Raw genomic sequence first — 13,275 nt, 5'->3', positions numbered from 1 at the left:
GCTATCATGGGTTCCCGTGGCAAGCCCACGGTAATCTCCGATCCAACAGCACCTGTTAATCCCCTGTCAAACTATCACAGCGTGATCTAACGTACTCCAGCCATGAATGAGCTGTTCCCAGCTGGCAGCGGCATCTTGTGGCATATTCATAGGGTGCCAATGTATTGCCATGACAGCGCACAGTCACATGATGACCCCTGTCACTGTTATGACTCACTTCCTGCCTGTAAATGCCATCAGAGCACTCACAGGAGATCAGCATTTCTGCTGATCAGAGCGATGCTAAAGCAATCAGGGTGTACAGCAATAAAGTCCCCCCAGGGAGACTAGTAAAATCAGTCAAAAAGTAAAAAAAAAGTTGTGAAAAATCTAAAAAAATAAAAACCATAAAGGTCAAATCACCACCCTTTTAACTTATTGAGAATAAAACAATAAAAAAATAAACATATTTGGTATTGCTGTGTTCTGAAATGTCTGATCTATCAAAATCAATTAATCTGATCGGTACACAGCATGGCAAAAAAAAAAAAATCAAAATGCGAAAATTACATTTTATCTGGTCGCTGCAACATTGAATTAAAATGCAATAACAGGTGATCAATACATTGCAGCTACACAAAAATGGTGTAATTAAAATTGCCAGCTCAAGACACAAAAAATAAGCTGTCACTGAGCCTTAGGCGGGCTTTACACTTTGCGACATCGGTAATGATATATCGTCGGGGGTCACGTCGTTAGTGACGCACATCCGGCACCATTACCGACATTGCAGCGTGTAAAACCTAGGAGCGACAATCACTGATCGCAAAAACGTCAAAAAACGTTGATCGGTGACACGTCGCTCCTTCTCATAATATCGCTGCTGCTGCCAGTATGATGTTGTTTGTCGTTCCTGCAGCATTACACATCGCTCTGTGTGACACTACAGAAGCGACAAACATCTCCTTACCTGCATCTACCGGCAATGCGGAAGGAAGGAGGTGGGTGGGATGTTATGTCCCGCTCATCTCCGCCCCTGTGCTTCTATTGGCTGGCCGCTTAGTAACGTCGCGGTCAGATCCCTGTGACGCCGAACGCACCTCCCCCTTGAAGGAGATATTGTTCGGAGGTCATGTGCGTGTGATGCTGCTGTAGCGATAATGTTCGTTACGGCAGAGATCACCACATATCGCATGTGCAACGGGGGCGGGTGCTATCGCGCTCAACATCGCTAGCAATTGCTAGCGATGTCGCAGCGTGTAAAGCCCGCCTTAGATTCCAAAAATGAAAACAGTGCGGTTCTTGGAAAATGGTAACAAAAATACTATTCTTTTTTTGCCACTGCCACATTTTAGTTGAACACAAATATTGGATGCAAGCATAATGTTTAAGTTCTTTACCAAAATTTTTTCTGAGTCCCTTCAAACACCACCTTTTCCTACTGCATGTAAGTGGATGATATCTCTACATTATCCACATGTGCCCAAAATCTAGCGCATGTATAGTGGAATCAGTGGCAGGTCAATAGGGCACAGTAAGATGCACCCGCACAGGTATTCGATTCCATTGTGTTACGTCACCACCGGAGTCCGCTCCAGCGACTTCTGCTCCAATCGTCAGGTGACGCTGTGTTCCTGCCGTGTTCCTGCCATGGATGGTGCTGGTGATGACAGAAGAGTCGATGCTAGCGGCACCGGTGGGCGCAGGCGCCGATCATCCACTGGGCTGGGTTATCTTGAGATCTGCAGTACCACTGGCTGACTGTGGGTGGCGTGTGTCTTCCAGCTGAAGTTGCCAGTGTTCAGCTACAGCCAATGGGAAGACACCACAGCCTTCTTAGCTCCCGTCCTGTCTGCTCACCTCTGCCAGAGATAGTTCTGATTTCCTGGCTCCTGATCTGCCCTATTCTGTTTTGTGATTCCTGTGTGCTGACTTATGCGTGTTTTCTGACTACCCTTTTGCCTGCTATTTTTGTACCTCGCTGCCCGATCCGGATTTGACCTCTGCTACGTTTTCTGATCACGTCTTTGCCTGCCGATTCTGTTCCTGTTCTGCTATTGCTGGTTTGACCCTGCCTGACGACTACTCTCATCAGACTGCAGCCTTCCACAGGTAGTGATCTCCAGGGCCCTGTGTAATTCCAAATCCCTGTATATGGGTTAAAGGGTTTCAGGGTTCTGGGGGTCCTGCTTGGTGAGTGGCTTCCCTCTAGTCTGTCCATTACATCCCACCTGAGTCTGTTGATCCAGGCAAGCGTTACACATTACTTCGCATCTGTTGCCCGGTTTTCACTCTAGGCCTGTGCTTATGGCTGTGAGCAGGCCCTAGAGTAAACTATGCATGCATAGTAACCACTGAGGTCTGTGGCAAGAAGTTGTTCATGCTATGTCAGAACTTCCAGCCATGGGTAGGATCTGAAGCATGAGAAATGAATTCCAGAATCTTCTTATAGCCCTGGCCTACAGTGAACATAGGCTGGAGATGAAGTGTAATATGCATTTTTTACTCTATGTGAGCATGCCTTAGCAGAATTTTGGGTTACATATGCCTATTGCTTTGTTGCATATTTAAATGAGGACAGTACATTTATATACCAATAGTTCTGTTAAGTAAGTTTGTTGACCAGAGAATTTCTCCTAAAAAAGTACACCCATCTCTGTATAGGATTAGTGGATGCCTGACTTCTGTGTCCTAATACCTAGTTAGTGAATGTACGGGCTACATTGCAGACTTTGATAGCCAGACCCTCACTATCATAAGTTGAGATAAGAACTACATTGATTTATGGAATCAACATAGCAATACATCTCAAAAAAGTGTAAGAATGTTTTTATGAACCTTGTTATTTTTATTATGACCATTAATAGCAGAAGTATATAAGCACTTTACAATAGTTCTCGAGGTACTATATTATGCATTTTACATCAATATTGCAGACTTACTATATAGTACCATTTGTTGTGTACAGTGGGACAATGTTATTTTGGAGATATTCAGCACAAATATTTGGACATACATTGTTTGAATTTTTGTACATTAGTAAAGATGCCAAGGCTACAGGATAACAGAAAAATTGTTTGAGCTCTTACTCTATAAAACATGAAGAAGCTGGAATGTGAAACCTTATTGCCCTATATTAATTAAAATTATAGGGCTAAGGTTTTTAACATTTATCACCAAAATGTTCTGTTCCTGAAGAAAAATTACTTGTAATGCTTAGGAATGTTAACTTATTACTTTCTATACAAGACCTTAAGGAACCTATAATTATTTCAGAGAGCACGTTGATTATGGCTTTCTCACTTTTCCCCTTTACCTCTGGCATGCTTAGGCAGCCCATAAAGAAGAGGTAAGGGTGCTTTACACGCTGCGACATTGCTAGCAATCTCGTTAGCGATGTGGCACGCCAGATCCGCCGAGATCACACATAGGTCGTTTTTATAGCGCCGGTTATATGTGCTATCTCGGCAGATTGCATCTGCGATCTGGCGTGCCACATCGCTAACGAGATCGCTAGCGATGTTGCAGCATGTAAAGCACCCTGTAGTTTACTACTTTTACATTGATGACTTATCCTTTGGATAGGTCATTAATGTGTGATCGGCCAGGGTTTGACACCCTGCACCCCTACCAATAAATTGTTCTTGGTGCCGATGATGGCAGCAGGTGACCTGAAATGCTCAGCTCTGAAGCTGCACTGTCAACTAATAGCAGATGCATCCGGGTGCTGCACATCCACCTCCTATTGATTTGATTTCGAGACAGGTATGCAGTACTCAGACGTTGCCACTATCAGAAGATGGAGCAGCTCTGGAACTGAGCATTTTTGGCTGCCTGCTGCTGCCAACTGCACCACAAACAGTTGATCGGAGGCGGTGAGGGTGTTAGACACCGGCCAATCAGACATTGATCACCTATCCTAATGATAAATCATCAATGTTTGACAACCCCATTAAAAAGGAACACAAATTAACCTAGGCTACCATTATTTTTTCTCCAGTTACATATTTGTATTAGCCAGAAAAAGCAGTAGAACAAGAAGCACTCTGTATTTTTACATACCTGAGCATCTATTATGCTAGCCAAAGTTGAATGATTTACTTTTAAGTGAAGACAGCTATATTTATTACATCAGAAAAATGTCAAGACACTTAAAATAGTGAAAAAAATATCTTCTTTGCTATCCCATGTTGTGGTGCTTTAGTTCCAGCTGAAAGATTACTTGAGCTTTTATCATTGCTATGTGAAGGCACAGTGCTGCTTTGATTTACTTTTCCATATTTTTTTTTTTGCTTTATATTTTCCATGTTATTTTTTATATTAAAATAAAATCTAGAAATGTTCTTGTCTTGTGAAGATCTTGCATCAATAGTGATCTTATTATCATCACAGACAGAATTACAATGAAAGGAAATTTTCTGTAGATTACACAAGATCCAGTGTTCACACTGGATTCACAGCTCACAATGGATTCACAGCTCCAAATGGTTCCTCCCTGCACACTAATCTCTTCACAGGTCACATAGCTTGCCCCGAAAATTCTTCCAAGAAATGGTCCTTTGATTCATCTGTAAACCATAGTATTTGATACAGTGACAATTTTGCAAGTTTTGCAACGTACACAGAATGAAGAGATCTGTAACGTTTACAATAGGTACACGTCAACTGTGACAGACGGAATCCCCCCGAAAATCCAGAAAATTACATTGTATGGTTTTTTAATAATTAGTTAGCATTTTATTACAGGAAATATGTATTTGATCCCCTACCAATCATCAAGACACCACGTCATACCTGACTACTCCAGTTGCTACACCTTCTGAGGACCCCCTGTTACACACTGCCACACACTGTCTTTGACCGTAACGTCTGTTCTTGTGCTGGTCCTACAACTTCTCAATAAAAGACCACTATTCACATTTATCTTGAGTGCCAAGTTTCTACGTCTACTTGAGACGGTTTTGGACCCTTGAGCATCACCCCAGAAGTGCCATGTGTATCAACTCACATACACACAATCAATCTTACTTCAACCATGGCCAAGACCAAAAAGCTGTCTAATTACACCAGGGCCAAAATTGTAGACCTGCACAAGAATGGGATGGGCTACATGAAAATAGGCAAGAAGCTTGGTAGGAAAGCAACAACTAATGACACAATCATTAGAAAATGAAAATGGAAGACACGTAAGATAGTGACTGCCAATCTTACTCGGTCCAAAGCTCCATGCAAGATGTTGCCTTGTGGCATAAGGATTAGCGATGAGCGAATAGTGAAATATTCGAGTTCGGATTATTTGAGCCAAATAATTTATATTATTCATGTATTCATCATGAATAACAAACCCAATGAAAGTCAATGTGAAACTGAAATAATTTTCAGGAGAACCTTGGAAGTCAGTCTGGGGTGGCAATAAAAATGCTGAAATGGATGTAAAAGTGTTGAAATTGAATGAAAAAGCATTAGGAAGATGCCTGGATGTATTTCTGACTCATATTTGGTTTCTGGATATAATGTTGTCAGAGAAATACGAGTATTAAAAGCATTAAAAAATACTTACTGAGATTCCCTGCAACTGTCACACTATTTCCAGATCTGCTCATTAGATCTCATACATATTCACTGCTTTTCCCACCCACCCTCTCTCCCGGTATCTTTGATTGGCAGCAGTCAGACTGACAACATTCCAGCATCTGCTTGGTTGGCTTCACAGTAGTTGTCTTAATCCTAGAATGGAGTGTATAAATAAATAAATTAATAAATACATAAAATGTTGCTGGATTCCCTGTATATAGATAGCCAGCACAGAGAAAGCAGATGGTTATAAGCTGCCACACTCAGCTGTGTGCAATATCTTGGCTGTGTAATCAGACCCAAGGAAGAGACAAAATGTGCACAGGAAAAAATAACATACAGGGAGGAAATAAACTGACTACCGGGATAACTCCAAACCAGACAAGCTCATGCAACAGTTCCCACTCTAAAGCATGCTTTACACGCTGCGACATCGCTAGCAATAGCTAGCTATGTCATGCGCAATAGCACCCGCCCACGACGTTCGTTTGACATTTGGTGATCGCTGCCGTAGCGAACAATATCTCTACGGCAGCGTCACATGCACATACCTGTTCAGCGACGTCGCTGTGACCGCCGAACAATCCCTCCTTCAAGTGGGAGGTGCGTTCGGCATCACAGCGACGTCACAGCTGTGTAACCAAGCGGCCGCCCAATAGCAGAGGAGGGGCGGAGATGAGCAGCCGGAGCATGCCGTCCACCTCCTTCCTTCCTCATTGCCGGTGGATGCAGCTAAGGAGATTTTTGTCATTCCTGCGGTGTCACACATAGCGATGTGTGATGCCGCAGGAATGACGAACAACCAGCGGCATGCATCACCAACGATATTATTAAAAGGTGCGACAGGTCAGCGATCAACAATTTTTGATGTTTTTGTGATCGTTGAATGTTGCTCCTAGGTGTCACACGCTGCGATGTTGCTAACAATGCCGGATGTGCGTCATTAACGACGTAACACCGACGATATATCATTAGCGATGTTGCAGCGTGTAAAGCACCCTTTAGACCGGAATTGCTGGAGCAATGCTGACGCTGTTATCGGTAATAAGGCACCGAATCCAGCAGCTTATAAAGCGTCGAGGCAGCTGTGAGTGGTCATTAGAAACCTAAGCTCCTAGCAGCAGTTCACAAGCCAGCAGGGATTAACCTCTGCCGGACTGACGAGCAATGAACATGAAACAGCCGACGCCCAGCTCTGGCTGAAAAACTAAGAGACCTCAGGTTGCCTGTCAGACTCTGGAGTCCGACACCACCATGACACCTAGCAAGTGCAGAGCACAACATCACATGATAATCTCCTGGAAAAAAAAGCATCAAAATCGCATCAACACTTCCACTCAATTTGAATGTTTTTATTTTGCCTAAATGCAGTTTAGGCGTGGGTTTCTGCCAGACTTTTGCACCAAATTTGAATCTCCTGGTAGAGAACCTCACCGCAATGGTGTCAAAGCCACAGGGTTTTTTTGGGGTTTTTTTGCAAGCAGATGAAGATTTGGTGTTTGAATTTATATGCCATTTTCTGCACCAAATTTTCATCTTCTGGCATAATACCGCATCAAAACCACATTAAGGCCACATTTCATTTTGATGCATTTTTTTGCCAGGAGATGAAGTATTGGCGCAGGAATTTATTGAATAAATTCCAGCACTGAATCTGCATCTCTTGTAAAAAAAATCCCCCATGGTTTTCTGCCAGGAGATGCATTTCTCATTGAGTTCATTGACTTCACCTGAGTTTACCTGTGGTCACAGGTTGGTTACGATGGGAACCTTCAGCTGTGGCAGCAGGTAAACTCAGTGACGTCACCACTCACAGCTGTGGTTCAGTTAGTGTCTGCCTGAAGCTGCAGCGGGCAGTCATGTTCCCTAATTTCCCCCCCCGTGCTGCGACTTCAGTATGTAGCAGAGTCGGGAATGTCGTGAAACATCGTAGTTTGGATTATGTCAGACCTGGGTGTTTTGGAATTTAACAAATTGGAGAAAGAGGGTGTTTTTTAAAATTAAGATTTTGTTCTATGTTTTGTGTTTATTTCTTTTTAATTACAGTATAAGTAATGGGGGGGTCTCAAAAATCTGCCCCATTACTAATTCAGGACTTCGTGACAGCTAAGCGTTTTGACAAATCACAGCTTTCATTAACCCCTTATATTATCCTGACTGCCACTGCACCAGGTCAATTGGGATGAGCCAAGTAAAATGCCAGATTGTCACATCTAATAGATGCAACAATTCTGGATGGCTGTGGGCTGCTATTTTTAGGCTAAGGGGGTCCAATAACTATGGGCCTTCCCAGTTTGTGAATATTAGCCCCCAGCTGTCGGCTTTTTCTTGGCTGGGTATCAGACTTGAGATGACCGCACGCTTTTTTAAAAAAAAAATATTTATTTAAATAATTTGAAAAAAGCCACATGGGTTCTCTATTAATTTGATACACAGCCAAGATATCACACACAGCTGGGGCTACAGCCTGAAACCCTCTGCTTTATCTATGCTGGATATCTATGTACGGGGGACTCTGAAATAATTTTTGTTATTCATTTATTTATTTTTACACTGCATTAGGTGACTAAGACAGCTACTGTGAGGGCAGCCAATCAGCACATTGGCAGTCTGACTATAGCCAATAATAGATGTTGGCAGAGAAGGTGGGTGGGTGGGGGAAGCAGTGAATATGTATGAAATTTAATGAGAGGACCCAGAAGTAGTGTGACAGCCATGGGAAAACTCAGTAAGTTATTTTTTTTTCACTGCATCTCCCAATCATAGTAATGCCAGAAGTAAAGATGGCTACGGCATTACTGTGAATGGCAGGCAATCCCAGCATGTTTATCACTTGTAAGGATGATTTTGGGAAAAATAACAATATCATCCCAGAACTACTCGGGAGGACCTAGTCAATGACCTGAATAGAGTTGGGACCACAGTCTCAAAAATTACCAATAGTAACACACTACACCATAATTAATTAAAATCCTGTAGGGCACACAAGGTCCCCTTACTCATGCAAGCACATATCCAGGCCCATTTGAAAGTTCACCAATGACCATCCGGATGATCCAGAGGAGGCATGGGACAAGGTCATGTGGTCAGATGAGACCAAAATAGAACTTTATGATATCAATTCTTCTCGCCATGTTTGGAGGAAGAAAAGGATGAATACAACCACAGAGACATCATCCCAACCATGAACCATGGGGGAAAGCAACATACTTTGGGGGGTACTTTTCTGCAAAGGGGACAAGACGACTGTACTGTATTGAAGGAAAGATGGATGTGGCTAGGCATCGCAAGGTTTTGGCCAACAACCGTCTTCCAACAGGAAGAGCATTGAAGATTGGTCATAGCTGGGTCTTCCAGCATGACAATAACCTGAAACGCACAACCAGGGCAACTAAGGAGTGGCTCCTTAAGAAGCATTTTAAGGTTTTGGAAAGGGTTAGCTAGTCTCTAGACCTGAACCCAATAGAAAACCTTTGGAGGGAGCTGAAACTAAATGTTGCCCAGTAATAACCAGAAAGATCTGGAGAAGATCTGTATGGAGGAGTGAGTCAAAATCCCTGCTTCATTGTGTAAAAACTTGGTCAAGAACTACAGGAAACCGCTGACCCCTGTAATTGCAAACAAAGGTTTCTGTACGAAATATTAAGTTCTGTTTTTCTATTACATCAAATACTTAGTTTGTACAATAAAATGCTAATTCATTATTTCAAAATTATACAATGTGAGTTTTTGAATTTTTGAAGGATTCAGTCTGTCACAGTTGAAGTGTACCTATAATAAAAATTACAGACCTCTCCAATCTTTGTAGGTAACAAAATTAGCAAAATTGACAGTCTATCAAAAATGTATTTTCCACCCTGAATATCTGAATGTTTTAATGTGGCCAGTAGCAACAATGGAAATTTCCAAAAATAACTTAGTCAGACAATCACTGGTTGAGACAGGTCAGCACTGTGGTGAGTGAATGGCTGCACAGAAACTTCTGGCCATTTTTGTACTAAGGATTGGTGTAGTTAGCAAAGACAGGAGAGACCAGGTATGTGTCCAAAGTGAAGCCTGGAGAGGATTTTGGAGAATGACTTTAATTTATTACATTACATTCTAATAGTCTACTCAGAAATTAGCCACTTGAAAAACTAGTATTTACACATTTCATCTAATAAGATTTTTTTAATGCTATTTTTTATTTTTTAAAAGATGGGGTGCTATACGAAGACCAACTAATCAAAAATTTTGGGTAAGTAGTTTCTCAACTAGTTGAAAATAAAGATTAAGAAAAGTGAACAGAAAATGCAGAAAAAGGAAGGAAAAATTCTCAACTTCTCATGCCATTGACTGGCCCTATGTGAAAAAGTAATTTTCCCTTAGCTAATACAGTAAGTATTTGTGTAAACTGGGGCAGCTCTGTGCCGCTCCGGTCTTTCCACTGCTTCCCTGTAGTCACTTAATCTTGCAGGGAGTTTGCGGTTTCATCAATTAAATGGCTCGGCTGATCTTGGTTCTCTTACTACTTCTATCCACAGTAAACACCCGTGATTCGGTTATATTGGCAGTTATCCATGCCCATGCTGTAATACTACCTTCATGAAGTTGGACCGATAATGTTTTATGCTTCATCTGGTGTCATCTGTTCATAGAATCTGAGTTAAAAACTGTTCAGTATTATTTAATACTCTTAAGCAAAGTCTAATATGGCCTTTCTATTATTGAGTATTACTAGTGATTTGTACTTGGTCTTACACTCTAAGAGCTGTCTTTCCTTGTAACCTTTGACAATGATATAGTCGCCTACTAGAGGGTTCTCGATCTGAACAGATGCGACTATGGGATTTTTCTTCAGTAAAGAAACAGTTTTGTTGATCGTCCACTTTAGTTGTCTTCCATACTCCTCCAGACCTTTAGTTATGGTTTAGCTTACCAATGCATTCTTTCTTTTGAGGATTTTACCAATTGATATCCACTTCTATCCTAACTTTTTTTTTCAGCTTTTTTAATCCCTTCTTCACCTCAATCTGTCTCCAATTGTAAATTTAACACCTGCTATCCCAGACCCTTTATCTTTCAAACGTTTCATTAAATAATGAGGACTTATACTAGTTATACTAGTACACTTATAATACACTAGTACACTTACTGTATAATAGTGTACTACTCCTTCCATCTGCCTAAGGTGTATTTAATTAGAGCTGGATCCTGCCTGCACTTAAAATTGTAGGCTCTCAGCCCTGGCAGAGGCATAAAGGTTTAGGATTGTAATAAGAGGTACACCTTGTTGTGGCTGTTGGGCTCTCATGAATTCACCAATTTGTGCACCTTCACTTTTTAACATATTTTCTACAGGAATAATGGAAATTAAAATATTCAATATTTGCATATTATAGCATTTTGTAGTGCAGTTGTATTTTCGTGGTTGCGTACCCTACCTGGGCATTAGAAAGGCTATGATAATCCCTCCTTTCGGACTGCTCAATGCCATGTGATAATAAACCAGCAAGGCATTATAAGGAGGCTTGTGAGGTCATCCCCTGACATCATTTAATCCTTATGTGACTGAAATAATCTTCTTTAATGTGTAGAAACACATATTTGCTGATTTGCATAAATCAAATTTCAATTGTTTGAATTTGTCCTGCGAATTTCATAAATTTCAAATCAGATTCGATTTCAATCAAATCAGTTCATTCCTCTCTAGTTGTAATTCCTAAGTTCGTAATGCAGTATTTCTATTACGAAGGAATCTATCAACACATTTAGCTATCAAACCTGAGAAACGCATTATGTAGGGGATGAGGCCCTGATTCCAGTGATGGGTCACATACTAGACTGCTTGCTGCCAGTTTTGATAATACCACTTTTATCTGCTGAAGATCTGTCAGTTTTCTGAATGCTGAGCTCTGCATGACCCCACCCACATGATTTTGGTGTACACAGTGCCTAGGCAGAAAACTGCCATCAACGGCAGGAGTCAGGTTACATTGAGGTTATGAATATGGAGTATTTCATGGCATCTGATTTAAAAGTCCTCTAGTGATAATCTCCTGCTGAAAAAACTGTGATTTTCTCAAAACTATCATACATAGCTCAGTAAGTGTTTTATAGCTGAAATCAGGGTCTCTGTCTATACATTATGTTGCTACCACATTTGTTGTCAAAAACCTGCTGACAGATTCCCTTTTAATCAAGCTAAAAATCCACTCTTTAATCAATTTTGATGTTTTTTTTTCTGAATCCATTGTTTTATGCACAGAGGATAAATTCTGAAAAATCTGTTGCAATCGAGATAGTTTTGGATCCAACTGAAAGCAGAAGAAAGGAGCTTCTTCAAGGCCCTCTACAATGTATCAGTATTATCCATCCGAAGCCAGACACATGCTGTTGCCTTTTTTTTCCGGTTGAATGTAGTTATCAGCTACGGTAGTACACTAAATCTATTCAATTTGTGTTTCAGATTGTTGCAAATTCGTGGGGAAACAAATGGGGTGAAAATGGATATTTCAGAATAACTCGTGGAGATAATGAATGTGGAATTGAAAGTTTGATAATTGGAGCTTGGTGTCATAATATGGAATAATACCTGATTATATAAGTTATTTCATTCATTTTTTATTATTTTTTTCTAAAATTCCATATACAAATAGATAGATGCTTTGGAGGGTTTGTCAACTTCACAGGAGTCCATTGGCGTCCATTATATGATGTTTATTATTTTTGTATTTCTGTTCCAATAAAAAAAGCAGAATAATGGAAGTAATAATGCTAGCCTATTTTAAGTTTACATATAATAATAATAATAATAATAATAATAATTTCTTCTGCTTGTTATATGGATTAAGAAGAAAGAATACAACTGAATCATCATGAATAGTTCGAATCATATAACAGCTGAATTTATAAACATTATTTGTTGAACGTCTCACATTTATGTGACATAGTTATTATTCTAGTGAAATGTTTTTTGTTTTTTTTTTAAATTAATTTGATTTAACATTTACTTAAATACATTTGTGTAAATATTATCCCATTAAACACTGTACGATGGAGGCTAATCAATCCACTTAATGAGATGCTGTATTTTTTGCAGCTTAAACATTCTCCATAACTAAACAAAAGAAATATTATAAACCTTTTTTTCTGCATTTCAAGTCTTACATTAAAGCATAAATAAAAAGCTGTAAAGCCTGTGTTTTTTATTTTAAAGTTTCTGCAGAGACTCTTGTGTACTACCTGCATTTATCTTTTTACCACATGTGAGAAAAGGTAATAGCTAAGTGCACTATGAAATATACGATTGCAATTTTGCTTCCTGTATTCAAATAAGAAAAAAAATAAAGTTAATGAACAATTTGACTTTTTAAAGCAAATGTATTTGTTATCTCTAAATATTATCCTGTACAATATGAATGTAAACAGGGCCGTATTTGGTGTTCATGCGGCCCTAGTTACTTTAAGTTGTCAGTCATACTAAGACATCTTTCATGGGCGTATTACTTGCTGATCATATGGTCAGTCTTCTTTTAGCCGATTCAGGTTCCCAAAGATACAAAGTGGTTTAATGCACTGCCTGACCACTTCTCTGGTTACTTCAATTCACTTTTTTTTTAATACAATTTAATTAAAAAATGGTCCCCAAAAGATGTAAAAAAAAAATGACTGAAGAGAAGCAAAAAAAGTAGCTTTAGCACAATAGATGGTGGTGTGTCCTAAAGCATCTTTTGCCTAAAA

The 13,275-nt window shown here is 40.1% G+C and overlaps 1 protein-coding gene across 1 annotated transcript in view; it reads left to right on the top strand.

Annotated features, from left to right (window-relative positions):
• TINAG (tubulointerstitial nephritis antigen) overlaps window positions 1-12,887 on the top strand; it is a 251,607-nt gene extending 238,720 nt beyond the window's left edge. The window contains exons 10-11 of the mRNA XM_075338453.1: window positions 9,751-9,790; window positions 12,002-12,887. Coding sequence (XP_075194568.1) covers window positions 9,751-9,790; window positions 12,002-12,124 — 163 coding nt within the window. The 3' untranslated portion in view covers window positions 12,125-12,887. The remainder of the gene's footprint in view (window positions 1-9,750; window positions 9,791-12,001) is intronic.
• The last annotated feature ends 388 nt before the right edge of the window (window positions 12,888-13,275 follow it).

The sequence above is a fragment of the Anomaloglossus baeobatrachus genome, chromosome 3 (genome assembly GCF_048569485.1).
Source record: "Anomaloglossus baeobatrachus isolate aAnoBae1 chromosome 3, aAnoBae1.hap1, whole genome shotgun sequence".
Taxonomy (NCBI): Eukaryota; Metazoa; Chordata; class Amphibia; order Anura; family Aromobatidae; genus Anomaloglossus; species Anomaloglossus baeobatrachus.
The sequence above is the reverse complement of the archived record's forward strand: the minus strand, read 5'-3'. Positions and strand labels throughout refer to the sequence as shown.